Source organism: Oncorhynchus keta, chromosome 9, assembly GCF_023373465.1.
Source record: "Oncorhynchus keta strain PuntledgeMale-10-30-2019 chromosome 9, Oket_V2, whole genome shotgun sequence".
NCBI lineage: Eukaryota > Metazoa > Chordata > Actinopteri > Salmoniformes > Salmonidae > Oncorhynchus > Oncorhynchus keta.
The window spans coordinates 30,028,827-30,053,447 of NC_068429.1; the positions used below are offsets into that span (position 1 = coordinate 30,028,827).

A 24,621-nucleotide genomic window follows, 5' to 3' on the forward strand; every position below is an offset into this window, starting at 1 on the left:
CATCCGGGTTGGAGAGCAATGTGATAAGAAATAGGTGGCCAGGGGAGTCATGTTTCAGAAAACACCTTGGCCTCCCCCGAGCCCATTGAAGAGTTACAGAGATGAGCCAAGGGACCAAATTCAGGGAGAAAGAAAAATACGCTTGTGGCCATACCACCCTGAACACACCTGTTTAGGGTAGGACCTGGTCAGTACTGGGTCGGGAGACCGCCTGGAAATACCAGGTGCCGTAGGCTCAAAAAATAAATAAAAAATACATGTGTTTTGTGATGAAAATATTAAATTGACCTTGAAATACAGACAGAGAAATAAATATTTTTACCAAGAGGTGTAAGAGCGATGTCCTTGTTTTTGTTATTTTGTAAGGTAGATTGCATTTTTAAGCCCTCTATCATCCATAAAACCGTTAATAAAGTTCAAAGCCCATAATGACACATCACTTGATGGACCTCTTTTCATATCTTTCTCAGAACACCTTCACATTTATTTGAACAGCCTTGACACTTAGTCACATAGTCACAACAGTCTCCTCAACAAATCAAACACCTTTAAATTACATCACAACACTCCCTTTCATAGTTGATGTAACATAGTTGGTATATGTTTGAACTCCTTGCCACCACCACAACCATGGTTGGGTTTCTGGGTCGGGTACCTTTGAAGAAGACTATCTTGTGGTCCCCAGGTCTCTCGTAGACAGCGTCCACACTGTCCAGGTTGGTAGGCAGGCCTCTCCAGAACCTGTGGATCTGAGCCGGACGCAGAGACACCAGGTGCTTCTCCCGCGTCAGACGCCAGAAATACTTCCCTATGAGGAGGAAGAGAGAGAAAGTAGGAAGAAAATAAATGTAGGTAAATAGGTAAAGGAGGAAGGGTACAAAGTTATTCAAATCAAATCTTATTTGTCACATGCGCCGAATACAACAGGTGAAATGCCCGTGAAATGCTTACTAACAAGCCCTTAACCAACAATTCCGTTTTAAGAAAATAGAGTTAATTAAGAAAATATTTACTAAATAAACTAAAAGTGAAAAAAAAAGAAAAAAAGTAACATAATAAAATAACAATAACGAGGCTATACAGGGGGTAGTAGCATGATGCAACCAGTCAGGATGCTCTCGATGGAGTAGCCGTAAAACGTTTTGAGGATCTGGGGACCCATGCCATATATTTTCAGTCTCCTGGGGGGAAAAGGCGATGTCGTGCCCTCTTCTTGACTGTCTTGGTGTGTTTGGCCCATGATAATTTGTTGGCGATGTAGACACCAAGGACCTTGAAACTCTCAACCCACTACACTTCGGGGGGGAAAATCACCCTAAAAGTTCGGCCCTCCTTTTCCTGTAGTGCACAATTAGCTATTTTTTCTTGCTCACGTTGAGGGAGAGCTTGTTGTCCTGGCACCACTCTGCCAGATCTCTGACCTCCTCCCTATAGGCTATCTCATCGGTTGTCGGTGATCAGGCCAACCACCGTTGTGTCATCAGCAAACTTAATGGTGGTGTTGGAGTCATGCTTGGCCATGTAGTCATGGGTGAACAGTGAGTACAGGAGGGGACTAAGTACACACATCTGAGGGGCCCCCGTGTTGAGGATCAGCGTGGCAGATGTGTTGTTGCCTACCCTTACCACCTGGGGGCGGCCAGTCAGGAAGTCCAGGATCCAGATGCAGAGGGAGGTGTTTAGTTCCAGGGTCCTTAGCTTAGTGATGAGCTTTGTGGGCATTATGGTGCTGAACACTGAGCTGTAGTCAATGAACAGCATTCTCACATAGGTGTTCCTTTTGTCCAGGTGGGAAAGGGCAGTGTGGAGGATGATTGAGATTGTGTCATCTGTGGATCTGTTGCGGCAGTTTGCGAATTGGTGTGGGTCTAGCGTTTCTGGGAGGATGCTGTTGATGTGAGCCATGACCAGCCTTTCAAAGCACTTCATGGCTACCGAAATGAGTGCTACGGGGCGGCAGTCATTTAGGCAGGTTACCTTCGCTTTTTTGGGCACAGGGACTATGGTGGTCTGCTTGAAACGTAGGTATTACAGACTAGTCAGGGAGAGGTTGAAAATGTCAGTGAAGACACTTGCCACTTGGTCCGCTCATGCTCTAAGTACACGTCCTGGTAATCCGTCTGGCCCCGCGGCCTGATTAAGCGTTTGTGTAAGTGTTTGTGTGAATGTGTGTACACAACTTGTGTATGTGTGGGAGTGTACTGTATGTGTGTATGCTAGTGAAAAGTGTGTGTTTGTATACATCCCGTGTGTCAATGTTTACGCTGTTGTCCATATTCAAATGGTTCACAGGAGAAACATGTGTGGATGCCGCAGAGGAGATTTTACCCGGTTAGGCACTCAACTGGCTGAACCAACCAAGCGAACACAGAGAGGCAGATTCAGCCTGGCTTCCAGTATCTGTGTTGGACAAATTTAGTCTAAGTTTGTCTGAGTTGGGTCACAGCCTCTGTATTATTTAAGTGATAATGCCAGAGGAGCCAGTGTTTGGAGGATCTATTGGCACGGGTGTTGTTAGGCCCAAGAAAAAGTTGAGGGCCGGCAAACTGTGCCGATATATCCTCCAAACACCGGTTTCAATGTCATTATCACTTTTATACAACGTGTTACCAACATATTCAAATAGTGATTGACATATTTTCATAAAAAAATGTTATTTTGATAAATGTATTCATACTTTCATCCTTCCACAAGATATAGTCCTGACACAATTCTAGGGTTGCTACCCAAGCCAGCTGGTCATTCATTGTATAGGTTCGGTTGCCAGAGACGCGACCCAGTCGTTCAGTCTTTTTGTTCTGTATCTCTGGACGTGACCCAGTCGTTGTTCTAAATGTTTCATTGCCATACTGCCTGACAACGTTCTTATCCCTTGCTTGCTAGCTAGCCAGCTACAGCTAACTTACAGTCACGTCAAACATTGCAGCCAGAATAACAGCAAAGTAGCTACATTTGCATTTGTTTAAGCTGTTTTCTAGTGACATTTATTTGGATACATCCATAACAATGAGCTAATGATGCACGATTTCACCTGGCGGAGAAAATGTGCTCTCTCGTCAGGACACAGTTGTTCAGAGGAGCTAGTCAACAATAAAGCTAACACAATCACTTCAAACTGAAGCTGGAAAGACAGCAAACTAGCTGCACTTTGTTTCGTTTGGCCTGTTTTCCATTGATAGTTCTTTGTGTATATCCATAAAAATGATGCTGATTCATGATTTCAAATGGCTGAGAAAAGTTGCCTGCCTTTCTGTCTCATCCCGATTCCCGACAAGTTCATTACTATGGGACAGCTGGAGATTGAATTTGCATATTGAAACAATGTTGCAAATGTCGGAGACAGACAGCAATGTTTAAACAAATCTCGGCTGTTGAAATCTAAATGCTGGTCTAAAAGAAATACTGGAGATACTGGAGATCAAGTTCATAAATTGCCTGGCTGTGCAGTTAGATGGGACGGGGTAAATAGGCATTTCAGCGTCATAGATTTAGCCAGTTGTAACTTGTGGAATAGACACCGGCTAGAATTCGGTTTTAACCAATCACCATTCAGGATTAGACCCACCCGTTGTATAATACTTTTTCATCTGCAGCTCTACAAGCTATTAACATCGTCCATAACATACAGGCCAAATAAAACGTTTTATATTACCATGGAGATCTCTTGAGGTTAACATATGTTAATTAAGAATCTCCTCAATTCAAACCATATAGTTTTACAGTCAACATAGGACCATGGGCCCCTCCAGGGTCTGTCTATCTTTCCGTCTGTTGAGTGTGAAGGTGTGTGTGGAACTCTGAGAGAGATGCTTGGCTGACTTTTATATTGATTGCAGGCAATGCCACAAACTGTTTTCTCTCCCTCTGGCCCATCTCTGTACCTTTAAAAAAGAAGGCCTCCCCGCGAATCTGGGCCACTGCATCAAAGTGACTGGTGCACCTGTCAGGGGAATCTCGTGCTGGCCTAAGACAGGAAGAGAGAGAGGGGGGGGGGATTAATTAAAGAAACTAAAACAGAATGTACACCAAACCACTTCTCTATCCCCAGTCACTATACCAGTCTAAATCAGTGTCTTCCCATCTTAAACCATTGTGTGTGTGTCTCTGTTTGTGTTTATGTGTGCAGAGCGCTCATGCACACTATGCTTGTGTGTTTATCTACTGAGTGTATGTGTGTGTGCCACTTAAAAAAACAGGCCAAACATCCAGGGAGATGTTATCGTCCTGACGCAGGAGACCGAGGTCCTCACATGCATTATCCCAGTGCTAATGACTGACTTTAAGCGCCTGACGTGTCCGGGCTGCAAATGACGAGGCAATTACCACAACAGGGCTGCTTTTGTGAGACGCTACTCGCCTAGCTCCTTATTAACAAAGATCTCTATTCAGGGAGTATTAACAGAGGAGCGCAGAGAGGACTATATTAGTGACCTTTGTCAGGCTAAATCCACCTTGTCCACACACACATCATCCTGCAAGATGGAGTGGACGAGAAATTATAAGGGAAAGCTACAGAGAGGAGTGGGGAAAAAGAACAAAAACGAGGACAAAGTATCCACTTGCTACCAGTCAAGTATGAAAATCTATTATTTTCTCAGGGCTTCTGTTCTGACATTTGCTGTTGAGTGCTGTGTAGTCTGGTGTGTGAACACTGGCGACGTGGTGTGGTATAAACATACAAATGTAATACCGAGCACACTTGGAAACAAGGACTGTTATCTCTCTCTGCGGCATTGTGACAATGTCCAAACTCGCTGAACTGCAGAACAGTCTGGAAACAGAGGGAGGGAGAATAGTTTATTAGGTACACCCATCTAGTACTGGGTCAGGCCCCATTTGCTTCCAGAACAGCCTGAATTCTTTGGGGAATGGAAACATTACTCAATTGGTACAGTACTAAGGGTCCTAACGTCTGCCAGGAAAACATTCCCCACTGCACCAACACCACCAGCCTGTACAGTTGACACCAGGCGGGATGGGGGCATGGACTCATGCTGCTTGCTCCAAATCTTAACTCTTCCGTCAGGAACCGTGATTTGTCGGACCAGGCAATATTTTTCCACTCCTCAATTGTCCAGTGTTGGTGATAGCGTGCCCACTGGAGCTACTTATTTTTGTTCTTAGCTGAACCCGGTGTGGTCGTCTGCTGCAATATCCCATCCGTGACAAGAATAGATGAGTTGTGCATTCCGAGATGTTGTTCTGCACACAACTGTTGATCTGCGTAGTTATTTTCCTGCTTGTGGCCCGTCTGTTAGCTTGCACAATTCTTGCCATTCTCCTTTGACCTCTCATCAACGAGCTGTTTTTGCCAACAGGACTGATGCTGACTGGATGTTTTTAGCTTGTCACACCATTTTCTGTAAACTCTAGAGACTGTCTGTCGTGCGTGAAAGCCTAGGAGGCCATCTGTTTCCGAGATACCGGAACCGGCGCGTCTGGCACTGACGATCATACCACGCTCAAAGTCGCTTAGGTCACTCGTTTTTCCCATTCTATAGTTCAATCAAACAGTAACTGCCTCAATGATGCTCGTCTGCCTGCTTTATATAGCAAGCCACAGCCACCTGACTCACTGTCTGTAGGGGTGAACCATTTTCGTGAAAGGGGTGAAGTACCTAATAAACTGGCCTCTGAGTGTATGTGAGTGGGTGAGTTTTTGTGAGTGGGTGAGTGTATGTGAATGGGTGAGTGTATATGAGTGGGTGAGTGTATGTGTGTCAGCAGATATATTATATGGAGTGCTAAGGTGTATGTGTGTGTGTGTGTTTGTGTGGGTGTGACTCACGGGACAGTAGATCTGTTCTCAGGGAGGTCCAGTAGTACAGGTGGGTCAGCGGTCTGGGAGGGGTCATCTGGCTGGGCCGTATGTGACACTGAATCGCTCACCCCTGGGAAGGACGAGAGGTCAAGGGTCAATTCAACTGTACTTAGAGACACCCAACCCCACATTCACATACACACATTCCAAGCATACAGCCCCACTCTACAGCGGCAGCATGATTCAACATGTTTTCTCTCTCTCTCTCCCTTCCTTTCCCTGTCTATATCTTACCTCTCTCTCCATCCCTTCCTTTCCCTCTATTTCACCTCTCTTGCCTGTTTACCTCTCCAGTCTCTCCCCTTCTCCCCCAGCTACTTATCCCCTCTCGCCTATCAGTCTTCCTTTCCTCCCTCTCTTCTCATCACCCCTCACCTATCCGTCTTCGTCTCCTCCCTCTCTCAGTAGCATGGCACACAGTGATAAGCAGGGTCTGTGCCACAGGGATGACCAATTAAAGCAATCTCTCCACTAATAATTAATTAAATCAATTATCACTGCATACAAACTAATCAATTCTGCTTCCTGTGCCGAGGCCTTGGGTTTCCTGCTCTACACCGCCATGTTGCATTAAGGGATGGGCGGACACGTCCCATTAGGAATCATGGGTAATTCTAGGAGACATTTGCATTGAGAGGTTTGAGGGGTGGTGTTGGGGAGGTCTGCGCCTGTAGATTAGACAGTTAATGTATACAGTACCACTAGGATTTTCTGCACAGTATATGCACATAGAAGGGATGGCAGAATGCCAGTCCATTGATGTATGTCTAGTATAAGTGAGGTAGGCGTGTGGAGGGACGGGTATAAAATAATCATAGAGGAGTAGCGAGGCAAGAGGTGATCTGATTTGTGCCAGATTAAGTGATATGACATGCTATTCTATAAAATCCTTTCTCCGTAATTAATATTACCTGATTGAGCTAATCATGTAAATGTAATTAACTAGAGTTGGGGCACCACAAAATAATATTTATAGAGCTGTTATCCTCTTAGAGCTCCCCCTCTATACTGCTCCCGTTGGAGAAAGTGCGTACCCATAGTAAACTGAAAATATTTTTCCCAAAATTGCTAATATATGCATATAAAAATTATTATTGAATAGAAAACACTCTAAAGTTTCTAAAACCATTGAAATTATGTCTGTATGTAAAGCAGAACTCTCAGGGCAGCCTTTCTCCCAAACTCTCTCTTGTGAAGAGAAAAGTTGGGTCAACTTTGACGTCATGGCCCCCACCCTTCCCAGGCAGCTACCGATCCAGGAACAGTCTCTATCTGTTCAGCGCGATGTCAGCTTTCAAATGGCACGTTCATTGTGAGAATCCCACGAGCCCTGCACGTTTGGCGGGCGAAATTGCTCGTGTCCCTCTGAAAAACAGGCACTCTATTGCGCGCGGCCGATTTGGAGTACGTCTTTTTCCATGATCCAGCATTTGAAGCCGGATTGTCTGTTCGCGCTGATCTTTGTTCTACATGCTAAAAACATCATAAAGCTCGATTTTTCACATTGTTTGACCAGTTTAGTGGACATATAATATGTAAATTGGAAGTTTTGATGTGCAAGAGTGCTGGACCAGAAGTCATTTTGGATGCATTTCAGCCGAAGCTGTTAACATGTGCTAATACAGAGACACACAACGTGAAACCAAACGATGTATTGGGTAAGTATGACTCCTTCTACGTCTTCGGATGGAAGAACATCAAAGGTAAGGGAATATTTATGTGGTTATTTGGTGTTTCTGTGGACTCCAAACGTAGAGGAGACATACTGCTAATATCTGAGCGCCGACTCATAGTATAGCCCAGTGAACGATGTCTGTAACGTTAAAAATAAATGTAATACAGCGGTTGCATTAAGAAGAAGTGTATCTTTGTAAATATATGTAGAACATGTATATTTAGTCATGTTTATTGCTTGTTATCTGACGTTATCTGTCGGAGCTATCATCATTTCTCCTGACATTTGAGTAGCATTCTTTGAAATGTCGTCATTGTAAACAGAGATTTATGGATATAAATGGCATATTATTGAAAAAAAATTAATGTACTGTGTAACATGTAATATTACTGTCATCTGATGAAGTGAATTAGTGAATTATTTATTTTTTAATCCTACTTTTAAATTTTATTTTTTCTGGGACAAAATGCCTTTTGTTTCGGTGGTGATCTAATATAAATATGTGCTATGTTTTCGCCGTAAAACATTTTAGAAATCTGACTTGCTGGGTAGATGAACAAGGTGTTTATCTTTCATTTGAGCTATTGGACTTGTTAATGTGTGGAGGTTAAATATTTCTAAGATTCTTTTTTTGCATTGTGCGTTATGGTAATGAGCTTGAGCTGTAGTCACGATCCCGGATCCGGGATGGGGAGTTCTAAGAGTTATCTTCCGAATAAACTCTTAACGACATAGTAATATTTTAAATCAATAGCAGTCAATATTAATCGTCACCTTAATTCAGTCTCATCTGAAAGTTGTAAATTCTTGGTTATCTTCACGAACCCTGGCTAACAAGTTGAATCAGCAATACAAAATTGGGTTTAATTATTTATTTACTAAATAATCACAGAGAATTACAGATACAAAGAATGAATCATACCTTGATTACAAATTACGTCTTAAAGGAAAATGTCCCTAGCGGGCGGAACAGATATGACAGCTGATTACACAAAAGAAAAGGGGCTGGGTTTGAGTGAAAGAGCGGGAAGACTGAGGGACAAGGGGAGAAGCTGTGCTATCGTAAATACAGTATTTCATGCATTCTAAGTTACCGCCCATTTAGAAAAGGAAAATGCAATAAATATTTACTCTGAGCTGCGCTTCGGTAGGTTGGTGGTAGATGGAAGGCCGTGTTGCCAAACCGAGTCCTTTGAAGAATGTCTCTGGTGGTCAAATGGATACGTTGTAGTAATGTCATTGTGTGGTAGACAGGATACTCTGTCTGTTCTTTCCTAGCCCTGCGTTAGCAGCTGCTGTGGCTAACTCAACGGCTAGGAGGTATCACTTCTGTAGTGAATAATAGTTCAAAGTTCATATCATTCGCAACCAAAGCTCACGCTGAGGTTGGCTTAGTTCTGTAGTTGACATGTTCTAGTTGACAAGTCCTTTTAACGCAGAGGCTGCAGACAACACGTACTTGGAACAGGAGGTTACATTTTCGTCAAGGCTTTATATAGTGGAGCGAGAAGGGTGTGTTTGAAAAGTTGTATAACCCATGTCTCTTCACAGGACTGGGCCACTGATTGAGCAGAGCCCTAACCTTATGAAAATCCAAATCTCTCATTTGGATGCTAAAATTACTTTGAATCTTTTCACCAATAATTTTATATTCAAACATTTAAATTGAACAACAATTCCATGTGCATCTGATTACTCTGATGTGTAGACTTTCCACTGTAGAGTTTATGTCATCCTATCATCGATGAGAATGTCTCAGATGACAACCGAACTGACATCATATTCATTAAGTACCACCGCATATGTTCAATTGGTCGGATTATAGTTAATTTCCTGCCACCTTCTGATGTTCCCAGAATCTCTATGTTAACCAAGGGATTTTCAAATGTCACATCAGTAGGGTAGAGAGACCTGAAAATAGCTGTGCAGCGACGCTCCCCATCCAACCTGACTGAGCCTGAGAGGATCTGCAGAGAAGAATCGGAGAAACTCCCCAAATATAGGTGTGCCAAGCTTGTAGTGTCATACCTAAGAAGACTCAAGGCTGTAATTGTTGTCAAAGGTTCTTCAACAAAGTACTGAGTAAATGGTCAGAATACTTATGTAAATGTGCTATTTCAGTTTAGATTTTTGTAATAAATGTACAAAAAAAAATCTAAAAACTTGTTTTTGCGTTTTCATTATGGGGTATTGTGTGTAGATTGAGGAGGGAAAAAAACCATTTAATCAATTTAGGAATAAGGCTGTAACATAACAAAATGTGGAAAAAGTCTACGGGGTCTGGATACTTTCCGAATGCACTGTATGTATTACTCACAGTGTTGGGAAACTTTGCGGGGTAAGAAGCAGCAGTGTTATGTCGCTATGTACTCTATACCACTTAGCAGCCTTTTCCCCATGATGATGAGGCACGTACCGTAGAGCTGCCAGACACGGACCTTGTCCTCATAGGGGAGGTTGTACTTGAGTGGGTCCCCCACAGGGCCCTGGTAGTACGGCCTCATGATGGACTCTATGGCTGAAGTGTGGGCCAGGCCAATAGCATGACCAAACTCATGCACTGCTACCGCAAACAGATCCATCCCGTGAGAGTCTGAGGGGAGAGAGAGAGAAAGAGAGGGAGGACCGACGTGAGAAAGTTAACAATGAGATTTCTCCATCCATCGGAGCAGAGAAAAGCTTTGATATGGCTGTCATATCATGAAAACACACCTCACTGACAGACAGAAGAATGCTATTACTACTATCTCAACTCTCCATTTTGAGTGTTGGACTGAACTGACCTACTGCACCTCTACTATCAAGTGTGTGGATTGCAGAGTGTGTTTCTCTTACGTCTGAACACATCTCCATATTGTCAGAGTTAAGAAGAGAAGCAGACAGGCACAAACGCTTTTAATGCTTTTAGGCACAACGCATTGAGAGATAGCTATGGAAATACAGTCTGAGCTGCAAGCTGTCATCCACAGTGCATGTAGTGACACCTGGAGCGACTACAGCAGGCTAAAAACACCTCTTCCTCCTCCTCGGCGGAATTTGCACAAAAAAAAGAGAGAAAACCTGCTGGTCTGGCTCTGCTAAGCGAGACTAAGAGTTCAAACCTGCGTCTAAGAGATTTAGATTGCGGCTCCACCATCCACCAAACTTGTTGGTGTGGTGTGTGTGTCAGCATGCCACAGCTAGCTAGGTTCCCTGTCTCTGTGTGCATGGCTAGCCTTAGATTAGCACAGGCTTGGCTGCGCCTCAATGTCATACTCAAACACAGACAATGGAGCGAGGTGCTGGTATATTCCCTCCTGGTTAGTCACTAGGGTGATTGAAAGCCCAATACATGTCCTAATCTACAGGAGCACATTGTGCAGAAATGGAGTGGAGAAATGGAGTATGTATGAGAGGAAGGGAGGGAGGGAGGTTATGATACCATTTAATTTAAGGAGTATGCAGGGTGGAGGACGAAGGGAGGATGAGAGAAAGAGAGGATGGGAGAGAGGGGGAGGGAAGCAGGGAGGTCATGGTATCTACGGCGTCATTTATTTTACACAGAGTCACTGTGGTGTTCATCCCTGTGACTACACAACAGACTGACTGCCTGTGTCCAACCTTGCCACACAGAGATTTGGCTGATGTTCTAGATTCAATTAAATGCTGTATTCATTCAGTTGGACCCTGTTGGTAAAAGAGGTGTCTGGTCTGGGATGGTTAGCAGCAAGAGGTGCAGAGAGAGGGAGAGAAAGAGTGCAGGCCAGATGGAGTCTGTCTGTCCCATCAGATTTGGGGATGGGGACCCTCTATAAGCAAGCCACAGCTGGCCAGGGTCCTGCTTGGTAGGCTTTAGGAGGTCTGTGGAGGATGATAGTAAAGGCTGTGTGTGTGATGAGAGGAACATACCATATTCCCTTAAGACTACATCTGGTTCAGCCCTGTGATTGTTTACTCAGCCAAAATGCTATCAGCTTTGTGGAACCTGAGATAATCGGGGGAGAGAGAGGGACGCTTTAGTTCACTCTGACTCCATGCCCTGTTACTCCATCTCCAAATATGAATAGCGCTCCATTCTGATGTCTCTCTTCATTCCTCAAGAGAGGGTTGCTGTTCCTCTGTGGTGGTGGTGGTGATGGAGTACAGCCTGTTTGGCCATGGTGTGCAGCCTCGTCCCTGAGGAGCTGAGGAGCCAGTCAGCCAGAGCAGGGAGACTAAGTGACTGACTGACAGCTTGATATTGTGGATGAGCAGTGTGGCGCAATTTCTCCCCTCTACACTATAATTTCTCTCTCTGTCTGTCTGTCTGTCTGTCTGTCTGTCTGTCTGTCTGTCTGTCTGTCTGTCTGTCTGTCTGTCTGTCTGTCTGTCTGTCTGTCTGTCTGTCTGTCTGTCTGTCTGTCTGTCTGTCTGTCTGTCTGTCTGTCTGTCTGTCTGTCTGTCTGTCTGTCTGTCTGTCTGTCTGTCTGTCTGTCTGTCTGTCTGTCTGTCTGTCTGTCTGTCTGTCTGTCTGTCTGTCTGTCTGTCTGTCTGTCTGTCTGTCTGTCTGTCTGTCTGTCTGTCTGTCTGTCTGTCTGTCTGTCTGTCTGTCTGTCTGTCTCTCTCTCTGTCTCTCTCTCTCTCTGTCTGTCTCTCTCTCTCTCTCTCTCTCTCTCTCTCTCTCTCTCTCTCTCTCTCTCTCTCTCTCTCTCTCTCTCTCTCTCTCTCTCTCTCTCTCTCTCTCTCTCTAACACAAACATGAACACACTGACGTGTGCACACGCGTTGCGGACCAAAGCCAAATTGCGAATGTCATCAAAACACACCTGCTTAATGAGCCTTTTGTTTCGGCCAGCATAATCATTCCGCATTAGCGAGCAACCAGCGGAGAGATAATTAATTAAAGCAATCTGCCTGCTGTCAAAACAAAAACAGCCTTTCCCTGGCTCCACTTATGTGACCCGGTCCCCGAGAGTCTGCCCAGGCCACCCCATTGGATGTCTCCCCTGTCAATCAACCAGTGGAGAGCAGAGCGCTAGCAAACTTAAATGGAGCATTTAGCATTCTGCTAGCTACGCTGTTCTCCAAACGCCCCGTTTCAATTCATTGCTAATTACAACACATTAGCAGATGGCCCTCATAGGGGGGAATGTTCTAATGCTCTGCCAAGAACAACACACTGGGATAAGTTTTCAGAAAATAGGCAAGGGGAGAGAGAGAAAAGAAGGGAGAGAGGGAAAGCAATTACTGGAATCCTTATTCCTCTGATAAGGTCCATCCTTCTTAAGAAGATTAGGGCCCCAGAAATCTGCTGAACTGCCGTGTTTCACTTCTAGCTCCTGACCTTACAAGTTCTTCTCTTCTTGTTCGAAAGTTGCAGGAACAACAACCCACTCCAATATCTAAAAGGGGATAAGGAAGAGATCCAAGGCCAGGCCTTGAATCCTGTTGCAGACTGACTAAAAAGCACCTTGATGAAAGAATCACCTGTATGGCTCGCTATTATGACAGAAAACTAGGGACAACTAGTTAACGTTTAACTCTCTTATCTAACCCAAAGCACCAACAACATTTTTGGTACACATGTCAAAGAACACAATCCTTCAGTGTGGTAAACACAACATTAACCATACAACATATAAAAAAGAGAGAGCTTCGTGGTTAGCACAGCCTACTGAGCCGTGGTGTCCACCCGACGGACTGTGAAGCTGAGAAGAAATTAAGAGCTGTTTAATTAACTGGCTCCTCTGCCTCGACGACTCACATCTGCCGCCAGAGAGTCAAGGCAAACAAACACAAATAAATAGAGGACTAAATTCCTTGTTCAATCCAAGCAATGAAATTATACTAGGAATCTAGATGGTGGTGTGGAGCATTCAATAGTTTCAGTTAAAGGATTCATATCATAAGCAAATACTGGAGCGATCTCATTCTTTGTGTGGGTTGAGAAGGGTAAATCATAATTTTCATCATTGCCATTATCCTTCACTTCCTCCTCATCATCATAATTTATTCATGCAATGTGCCAATGATGTGAGATTCTTGGAGAAAAGATGGATTTTTCAATAATCTTCCTCCATTTTCTCCCACATCAGTGAATCTACCGGTCTATCCGCCCATCTTCTAAGTGTATTCCCCTGACCACCAACGTCTCTCCCCTCCCTCCCCCTGTACTCCACCTTCCAGGCGCCGTGTAAGCATCTGCTGCCTGCCTGGTCTGGCCGGTTGGGAGCCCTAATTGGAGCAGACTGAGCCGCTGTCCAGGAGGCCTCCTGCAGTACAGGGGGAGACCAGGGCACGGCCTGGCGGCCTGGCCCCATCAACATGGCACACCAGCTGGGTCAGTCTGCATCACGCAGCCCTGCTCCTCTCCTTCTCCCCACACTGAGGTCTGGTTTGGTGTATCTTTGGGAGAGTGATGTAATGTATCTGTCCTGTCAGAGAGGTCATGGGGTCAGCATACATCACACATTACATCACTTCACCTCTCCAGATGTGTTTGGTTGTCTTGCTATCTTTATCAAGGCAAGCGATGTGGAGGTATTGGGCTTGGCTAGAGTGGAATATGACTCTGGGTGCTCTCAATAGTTCTAGTCTCAGCATAGGTGGGGAGACGAAGGGGGAGCTCGTTATCTTTTACCCAACTTGAGAAAAAGAGACATTAACCAACACTGTCTATGCTCACCTGATATCCTCTTCCTCCTTCTGTCTCAGGCAGGACATAACAGAAAATGCATTAGTTGGACAGAGATGGACAGGATGGGAGAGATGGAGGGGGGCACCTTGAGTTCACTCAGACTGATGAGAATGGGAGATGGGAGAGGGGGAAGTGGTGGGCAGTCGATCAGCCTAGCAGCAGCAGGCGGACTTAATGATTAATGAGAGCATCTGTGAGTCTGGGAGTGGCTAGTCAGACTGAGTGACCCATGGCTGACCAACCAACTGCTAGAGCCGTGAGGTGTCACTGGGCATTGCACGCACGCACGCACTCATGCACACACGCACGCACACGCACACACACACAAACTTCTGGAAATGTACTTCATACAAATAAATGAACAGTATAGCACATATACAATCCATGTACAATACACACTAGTCACTGAAGACACAGTAAACTACCAACCACTCACCTGGTGATCTGAAGGTCCAGGCCTCATCATCATCAAAGTGGGTGTCCCCTGCCGTGAACCTCTCTCCGGGGAAGAAAGCGTGTGCCACAGTGCCCCCCGGCCCGTCAAAGGGGTACCCGTCGTTGTGGTCAGCCTTTGTGAAGTCGATCTGGATGTCTGCGTCGTTGCCCGCCACTTCATGGAAGTTGAGGGGGGAGATGTCACTCCAGACCTTGAGAGCATAGTACATGAGAGCCCGTACCGTATCTCGACCCAACAGAGGAGACTCCTTAGGAAAGGTACGTATCCTGGAGGTGCAGAGGAATGAGAGGAGAAGAGGGAGAGGAAAAGACCAAGTGGGAGAAGAGGAGAGGGGAAGAAGGAGAGGATGAGACAAGTAGAGTGGAAGCAGATGAAAGTAGGAACAGGAGAAGAGGAAAAGAGGGGGAGAGAGGAGAAAAAAGATAAGAGGAGGAGAGGGGGAGAGGAAAGGTCAAAATTAGAATACTGTACAAGTACACTGGCAGAGCTGCATTCACTGGTCAACAAATTTCAACAGGTTGTCAGTTCATGAATGAGTATAGGGCTTGTTTGCAGATACACACTGATTGTATCTCCTTTTCCATTTCATGGCTTGGTGAGTCCTCGCAGTGGAAAACAGATTGACCATAGCGTTCAAATGCATCAACATCTTTGAACTGAGTTGCGGAGAGATGAGAGAGAGGAGAAAGACACAAAATGAGCTTTCAGGAATAGCTTTCGAGGCACTATCCTCCCTTCTCTCTCTCACTCTCTTTCTCCCTCTCTCCCTCGTATCTCTGTCTCTCCCTCTGCTACAGCAGTAATAGGATTTGAATAAACAGTGGGGCAGTCATACTCTCACCCTCTCTCTTCCATTCTTCTCTTTCTATTTCCTAGCAACCAGAGTCATATAACTACCATTAGCCAAGGTTGCTGGCTACTCAATATGTGCAATGAACAAAAATATCAACGCAACATGCAACTATTTCAAAGATTTTACTGAATGAATGAGTAATCAGTCAACTTAAATAAATTCATTAGGCCCTAAACTACGGATTTCACATGATTTCACTGAGAATACAGATATGCATCTGTTGGTCACAGATACATAAAAAAGGTAGTGGCGTGGATCAGAAATCCAGTCAGTATCTGGTGTGACCACCATTTGCTTCATGCAGATTGATCTCCTTCGCATAGAGTTGATCAGGCTGTTGATTGTGGTCTGTGGAATGTTGTCCCACTACTCGTCAATGGCTGTGCGAAGTTGCTGGATATTGGTGGGAACTAGAACACGCTGTCATACAAGTCGATCTAGAGCATCCCAAACATGCTCAATGGGTGACATGTCTGGTGAGTATGCAGGCCATGGGACTGTGCATTATCATGCTGAAACATGAGCTGATGACGGTGGATGAATGGCACGACAATGGGCCTCAGGATCTCGTCGCGGTATCTCTGTGCATTCAAATTGCCATTGATAAAATGTAATTGTGTTTGTTGTTTGTAGATTATGCCTGCCCATACTATAACCCCACCACCATTGGGGCACCACCATTGCCCACACAACGCCATACACGCTGTCTGCCATCTGTCTGGTACAGTTGAAACCGGGATACATCTGTGAAAAGCACACTTCTTCAGTGTGCCAGTGGCCATCGGAGATGAGCGTTTGCCCAATGAAGTCAGTTACGACGCCAAACTGCATAAACTGCATTCAGGTCAAGACCCTGGTGAGGTCGACAAGCACACAGATGAGCTTCCCTGAGACGGTTTCTGACAGTTTGTGCAGAAATTCTTTGGTTGTGCAAACGCACAGTTTCATCAGCTGTCCGGGTTGTTGGTCTTAGACGATCCCGCAGGTGAAGAAGCCGGATGTGGAGGTCCTGGGCTGGCATGTTTACATGTGGTCTGCGGTTGTGGGGCAGGTTGGACATACTGCCAAATTCTCTAAAATGACATTGAAGGCAGCTTATGGTAGAGAAATGAGCGTTCAATTCTCAGGCAACAGCTGTGGTGGACATTCCTGCAGTCAGCATGCCAATTACATGCTCCCTCAAAACGTAACAAATCTGTTGCATTGTGTTGTGTGACAATACTGCAAATTTGAGAGTGGCCTTTTATTGACCCCAGCACAATGTGCACCTGTGTAATGATCATGCTGTTTAATCAGGTTCTTGATATGCCTCACCTGTCAGTTGGATGGATTCTCTTGGTAAACGTGAAATGATCACTGACAGGGATGTGAACAAATTTGTCCACTAAATTTGAGAGAAATAAGCTTTTTGTGCATATGGAAAACATCTGATTTTCTATTTCAGCTCATGAAACATGGGACCAACATTTGACATATTACGTTTATATTTTTCTTCAGTGTATATGGCTAAAGGAACCCATAGATAGTTCACATGCTCAATAGCTTTTGATGCACGGATGGGGAGGGCAGTGAAGTCAGGGAGTGGGGGAGTAGTGGAGGGGTGGGTAATAGCAGCCTGCTAGCCAAGGTCAGAGGCAGCCTCCCCTGCATCACAGATGAGCTCTAGAATCCCATGACATTGGCTGTGTTCACACCCGCTATCTGAGCAAGTACATTAAAAATACATTGACCATCATGGCCCTGGAGCCGGTCTAGGAATAGCATTAAGTAGGAAATATGATTGCTACGCTGAGAATTTCTATACCCGCTGGCGAAGTCCAACATAATGTGTGTGTGTGATAAAAACCTTTTAATGAATAAATACTTTAGTAATATTGTGAAACCTTTATTTGACATTCACAATGTAAGTGCACAAAGCAAGAGCAAACAGCACAAACAAAACATATTCCAATTCTTGGAGGTGAGTAATAGACGATAGAACCTTGAGAACCGATAGAACCTTTAGACCATAGAATTACAATGACTTTTATTTCTATGCTTTAGAAACTTGAGGTAACCTTTCTGTGTGTGACAGACTGCTGTTTCGACCACAGGCCCTGACTCTGGCTCTGACTCTGATACTTTCACCAGCCTGGACGAGTCTGGAACCATTATGGTGTCATTATCATTGGCTGTGCTGACAGGGCATGGCAACTGGAGGCTATCCGTGTTTGTGTGTGTGTGTGTGAGCACTGTAAATCCTTGTGGAGACATAAGGTTGTGACACACAAAGCGATAATTGACCCTGAGCTGTTGTTTGAGGGACTTTACAGTAGTATAATTTTGGAAGAGGGTGTACGACACTAGCAATCCACCCGCAAGCACACACTCCACTCACCCGCATGCACACACTCCACCCGCATGCATGCACGTACTCCACCCGCATGCACACACGCACCTCACCCGCATGCAGGCATGCACACACTCCACCCACATGCACGCAAGACACACGCATTATTCTCCAGAACAAAATCTAAATGCTAAAGCACACTAGGGCTGGGTGATATGGCCGAAATATCATATCATCACGGTATGTAATGACGATATTTGATGCTATTTTTTATTCTTTAATAATAAAAGTAATAAAAGCTTCATGAGTAGTGAGTGACCTTAAGAGTTGCAACACATACATTCTAAGTGAGTCTTTCTCCATTCTGATAGTTTTATCATTTTTATAGTATTTTAAATTTCTCAATTGCCTGCACTAATTTGAGATCATTTCAACACTGGGTTGCATGATATTGGCAAACAACCTAGGTCTTATTTTTAACCAAATGTTGCAATTTACTTGCAATTTAGAGCAAAGACTTGGGTGAACTGTAGGAATCATGGAAATATCATTCTTATTCTAATTCTATAATAGAATAGTGTTGTTCGACATGACAACAAATTAAAATGCCAGGGAGGAGTTATTATGACAGGGTAGGAACCAAAGTGTTTCCTAGGGGACCATATAATCTTTGGCTACATTGAACGTTTTCTCTTAGCTACTTCATGTAGCTAACATATCCATGCTTCACGTATTCCTCTTTGATTTAGAAGATACTGTTGCACAAACAACATGCTGATTTAGGTCTACACCATCACTGGCATTATTAGGCTGTATAGCTAATCACGTTTGCTATGGTTCAGTACATTTAATAGCTAGCTAGCCAGCTAACTAGCGATTCGCATTAGCGGCTAACAAGATTTAGGCCCAACTTGCTAAGAAAAGACAAACTAGCTGTTTGCAGATATAAGAAACACAAACGCATAGTGTAATTATATAACGTTAGTGAATTGATATTAAGAAGCAGTGAAAACAGCATCGTTGTCATCAACATTGTTGCATGTGCCGCATTGACCATGCAGACTGAACGCTTGTGTCTCGTGGTCGAAGAACAACAAATGCGCTCCTTGAGTGACAGGGGGCGGGGCTAGGTCTGTGTGGAACGAGGCATGAAGAGAGAGCAGAGAGCGATGACTAAGTGGCGAAGTAAACTATAAAAATGTACTTTGATTATCAACAATGACGAGAGCCTACAGGGAGGAGGTGAGGGCTCTGGGAGTGTATTGCCTGGAAAACAAGCTCTCACTCAATGTCAACAAAACAAAGGAGATGATTGTGGACTTCAGGAAACAGCAGAGGAGGCACCCCCCTATCTACACCGAAGGACCGCAGTGGAGAATGTGGAAAGCTTCAAGTTCCTCAGCGTACACATCACTGACAAACTGAAATGGACCACTCACACAGACAATGTGGTGAAGAAGGCGCAACAGCGCCTCTTCAACCTCAGGAGGCTGAAGAAATGTGGCTTGTCACTTAAAACCCTCACAAACTTTTACAGATGCACAATTGAGAGCATCCTGTCGGGCTGTGTCACCGCCTGGTACGGCAACTGCATCGCCCGCAACCGCAAGGCTCTCCAGAGTGTGGTGCAGTCTGCTCAACGCATTACAGGGGGCAATCTACCAGCCCTCCAGGACACCTACAGCATCCGATGTCACAGGTAGGCCAAAAAGATCATCAAGGCCATCAACCACCCGAGCCATTGCCTGTTCACCCCGTTATCATCCAGAAGGCAAGGTCAGTACAGGTGCATCAAAGCTGGGACCGAGAGACTGAAAAACAGCTTCTATCTCAAGGCCATCAGACTGTTAAACAGCCATCACTAGCACATTAGAGGCTGCTGCTTATAGGTATAGACTTGACATCACTGGCTACTTTAAGGAATGGAACACTAGTCACTTTAATAATGTTTACATATCTGGCATTACTCATCTCATATGTATATACTGTATTCTATACTATTCTACGGTATCTTAGTCACTTAATAAGGTTTACATATCTGGCATTACTCATCTCATATGTATATAATGTATTCTATACTATTCTACGGTATCTTAGTCCGTTCCGCTCTGACATCGCCCGTCCATATATATATATATAGTCTTAATTAATTCCTACTTAGATTTGTGCGTATTGGGTATATGATGTGTAATTTGTTATATATTACTTGTTAGCTATTACTGCACTGTCGGAGCTAGACGCACAAGTATTTCGCTACACCCACAATAACATCTGCTAATCACGTGTACATGACCAATAAAATGTGATTTGATTTGATTTGCTAAACTGTCTAGGATGAAGAGAAAATTCTAAGAATTATCCTCACACCTCAGTGACCGCTGACACAGGAACTTAACAGTGCCTTTATTCTTCAACTTTGACACACTGGGCTGAGTAACAACTGAGAGGTAAAAAAGCTAAATGCAAAGTTACATATCTGTGAATTTAAAGACACAGTGTCCTTCAGTAGGATAATATTCCATCATTTGTCAGGAGTGAGGTCCCTCTTCCTCTCTCTCAGCTGTCAATCACAGCTCTAATGATGGCAGCAAAGGGAGAGGGGAGGGATTGATGTGGTGTCCCCTTTTTATAGGTATCTCTTTATGGAGACAGCCTCATCATTGGATCACCCAGCTATGGTATAATGCTAATGTGATGGGGCTTCCTTAGGTTATTTTGGTCTGTCCTTTGGTTCACATACACCCGACTCTCTCCTCTCCTATACTGTATCCCTAACACCTATCTTGGCTGGACACTTGTGGACAACCTATACCGTGTCTAACCTATCACTCTTATCCATGCTTATTCTCAGCTCTATTGTACTCATTTTATTGAAAGTCGGTTCAGATAGGAATCAGAGGGTACAGTAAGGTCATGTTGACAGAGTTACTGATGCTTATCATGAGTGTCTCCTTCTTCCACTGCAGCATGTTAACCCAGCCAGCCAGTTAGCTAGACAGCTAGCCAGCCAGACAGCCAGCCAACCAGAAGGATCCTTTGGGAAGTGAATTAGAGCAGTAGACAGACAGACAAGGAGGGAGGGAGGCTGCGCTGCTTTCCCCACCTATCTGTTTAGGTGATTAATCTAGCCGCTAACGAGCAGGAGGCAGTCTTCTGGGTGATGAACTGGGCTAACAGTGTGATTAGGAGGCTGTGTCATCTGTCTGACTAATGCTGGGGCTGTTACGGGTACATGTCTCAACAGCTGGGTCCACCAACCCCTGCTCTCACCAGCCAATCAATCTTTATCCTTACACCATTCAGGTCTGAAATTGGCCTATCAAATGGCCTATTATTATAAAATAGAGTAAATCGTTTTCCCCCTCATCAATCTACTCACAATACCCAATAATGACAAAGCAACAATGGGTTTTTAGAAAATGTTGCAAATTTGTTAAAAATTAAAAACTTTAATATCAAATTCACACGAGTATTCAGACCCTTTTCTCAGTACTTTGCTGAAGCCGCTTTGGCAGCAATTACAGCCTTAAGTCTTCTTGGGTATGACGCCATTCCTTTCTGCAGATCCTCTCAAGCTCTGTCAGGTTGGATGGGGAGCGTTGCTGCATAGCTATTTTCAGGTCTCTCCAGAGATGTTCGATCAGTTTCAAGTCCGGGCTCTGGCTGGGCCACTCAAGGACATTCAGAGACATGTCCCGAAGCCACTCCTGCTTTGTCTTGGCTGTGTGCTTATGGTCGTTGTCCAGTTGAAAGATGAACCTTCTCCCCAGTCTGAGGTCCTGAGCGCTCTGGAGCAGGTTTTCATCAAGGATCTCTCTGTACTTTGCTCCATTCATCTTTCCCTCGATCCTGACTAGTCTCCCAGTCCCTGCCGCTGAAAAACATCCCCACAGCATGATGCTGCCACCACCATTCTTCACCGTAGGGATGGTGCCAGGTTTCCGCCATACGTGATGCTTGGCTTTCAGGCCAAAGAGTTCAATCTTGGTTTCATTAGACCTGAGAATCTTGTTAAGGTGCCTTTTGGCAAACTCCAAGTGGGCTGTCATGTGCCTTTCACTGAGGAGTGGCTTCCGTCTGGCCACTCTACCATAAAAGCCTAATAGGTGGAGTGCTGCAGAGATGGTTGTCCTTCTGGAAGGTTCTCCCATCTCCACAGGGGAACCCTGTGGAACCCCATTGGGTTCTTGGTCACCTCCCTGACCAAGGCCCTTTCCCCCCGATTGCTCAGTTTGGCCGGGTGGCCAGTTGGAAGAAGTTTGGTGGTTCCAAACGTCTTCCATTTAAGAATGATTGGGGCCACTGTGTTCTTGGGGACCTTCAATGCTGCAGACATTTTTTGGTACCCTTCCACAGATCTGTGCCTCGATGCAATCCTGTCTCGGAGCTCTACGGACAATTCCTTCAACCTCATGGCTTGGTTTTTTCTCTAATTGAATTAACCACAGGTGGACTCCAATCAAGTTGTAGAAACATCTCAAGGATGATGTAAGTCGCTTTGGATAAAAGCGTCAGCTAAATGGCATATATTATTATTATATATTATGATCAATGGAAACAGGATGCACCTGAGCTCAATTTCAAGTCTTATAGCAAAGGGTCTGAATAAGGTATTTCTGTTCGCTTTGTCATTATGGGTTAATAAGGCTGTTTCAGGAAGTGATGTCACTGAGTAGTGCCACTATATATAAAACCTTTCACCCACTCCTGGGATTTGGATGCCTGGTGAAGACCTAAGGGTCGAAACATTGTTATGAATAAATTTCACTTGGGAGTATGAGCAGCAGTGTGCAGCGTTTTCCTTTCTGTTTTCCATGAGTTTTCCTACAACTCCAGCACCTGCGTAAAGTACCTGGATGTGCGTATGTTTTTCAGCTTTGGACATTTTTTCATAGCCTAGGGTACAGGAAAATGTGGCCTTTTATAAATGCATTTCATGCAATTCTATGTAATTTTACATGACTGGAGACTTTGGCAGAATCTTTTTTAATACCGCACAAATTATCAAAATGACAGGCTACTTGGACACGGACAAACTGAGAATCTGAAATCAATAAAAACTACATCGTCTTGAATCCATCAATAGCCTAGGCCTAGGTGTGTGGAGACAAATATTGTAGGCTGCAGTCTGACGAGGAAATAAGAGTCCTAAGAATGCTTTCCAGTTTCACTGACTCACCCAATGATGCGCAGCTCACTCACTGGTTATTGCCTATGCGTTTGTGTCAAAAGCCTAAAACAATATTTGGAAGTAGATAAAATATTTTGGTAGCCTACAGCAGACAGATTAAAGTCTTCTCTTTTCAGCAGGAGCCATTTGTTCTCCAACCTGTGCAATTGGATTTTAAATATTGCCAAAGGCCTGTTTTGTCTGCATGCTGTTTGTTCACTGACAGATTTGCTGCACGTTCCCGACTGTAGGCTATGCCTTGTTATTGGGCTACACACAATCCACAGCTAGGCTATTAAAGAAAAAAGCTATTGATCCTCTGTGGCTAAATTATGGGCCTTCTCATAATGTAATAGGATATTCTGAATTATTTAATTTCTTTCTGAACAGACAGCAGTAATTCTATAATGTTGGCAAATTGAGGTACTCCAGTGTCTATTATTCTATAAGGTAATAAATGATGAAGTGCAACGCTGGAGAGATGCGAGTTGCTGTCTATCACAGCAGAGAGATCATAGAAAGAAAGTCTCATTCTAGTTCTTTGAGAGATACAGGTGAGCTTCTCACACAGCCACGGCTACGGCCACGGCCACGGCTACGGCCACGGCTACGGCCACGGCTACGGCTACGGCCACAGGGGGGTGCGTAGAATTATTGAATTAGTAGGTGTGTCCAAACTTTTGACTTGTACTGTATATGCCTTGTAATGCTTGTTAATTCCTTGTAATTTAAGCTCTATACCTTGTATGTGAAACCATTCATTGTACAATATTAAATTAATATCTAGCCTATGATATAGACAATTCTCAGACCAATTCTTGCTAGTGAACATCAACTCATTGCCTAAATGCTTGCTTGTTTATTTTAATTATCTTTATAGTCAGATAAACATTTAGTAGGCTAATTGCTTAGTCTAATTACGAGTTGCATGTGATGTGTATATAATATATATCATACACATATCAAATATTTCTGCCCACTACACTCCCAGCCAATCCTCTGCCCCATGACCTTCTGCTCTACTCCAGACTCTTATCTCCAGCGCTCTCAAACAAACCATTAAGGAACCTTGTTAAAGTATTTGACTCCTGACCTTACTCTCACTGGAGCTAGTAGACCCTGAGGCCAGTCAGTGACTGAGAGAGGAGAGAAGAACTGCCTGTGAGAGAACTGTTTAAACAAATCCTTTTGACTATAGATGATTGAAGGGTACATGAATTCAATATATTTTCTGGGATGCTTTCATTTGCACCATGCAGCGAGGTCAGACTGGATATAAGTCAATAGATAATCAATGGGTGCTACTTTACAATGCAACCCCCCCTCAGGTAAAGAAGCATAGAAAATATATACTTCTTCTCTGAGCTCTACAGCCCAAACCAACAAACGTGGGAAGGAAAACTCCAGCTCTCCAACCAGTGAGCACAGGACTCTTGTACAGTGCAGATCAGTACAAGTGTGTATAAAAACACATTCTCCCTGGTCTCGACAGACAGACAGTAGAGGTGAGAGGAGAGCAGGAGCAAGCAGACAGGAGCAAGGCATATGATTGGCACTAAAACGCAGGCGAGAGAGCAAGAGAGAGAGTGTGTGTGTGTGAGTGAGTATGTGTGCGCGTGAGAGAGGATAAAGGCATGTAGCTGTCAGCAACATTACCATCC

At 44.3% G+C, this 24,621-nt stretch overlaps 1 protein-coding gene across 1 annotated transcript in view; it reads right to left on the bottom strand.

Moving 5' to 3' along the window:
• The window catches only part of LOC118387482 (matrix metalloproteinase-17), a 104,383-nt gene that overhangs the window by 8,635 nt on the left and 71,127 nt on the right, over window positions 1–24,621 (bottom strand). The window contains exons 4-8 of the mRNA XM_035775885.1: window positions 14,588–14,874; window positions 9,913–10,089; window positions 5,789–5,891; window positions 3,882–3,964; window positions 656–808 (exon numbers count right to left, since the gene is read on the bottom strand). Of these exons, the coding sequence (XP_035631778.1) occupies window positions 656–808; window positions 3,882–3,964; window positions 5,789–5,891; window positions 9,913–10,089; window positions 14,588–14,874 (803 nt within the window). The remainder of the gene's footprint in view (window positions 1–655; window positions 809–3,881; window positions 3,965–5,788; window positions 5,892–9,912; window positions 10,090–14,587; window positions 14,875–24,621) is intronic.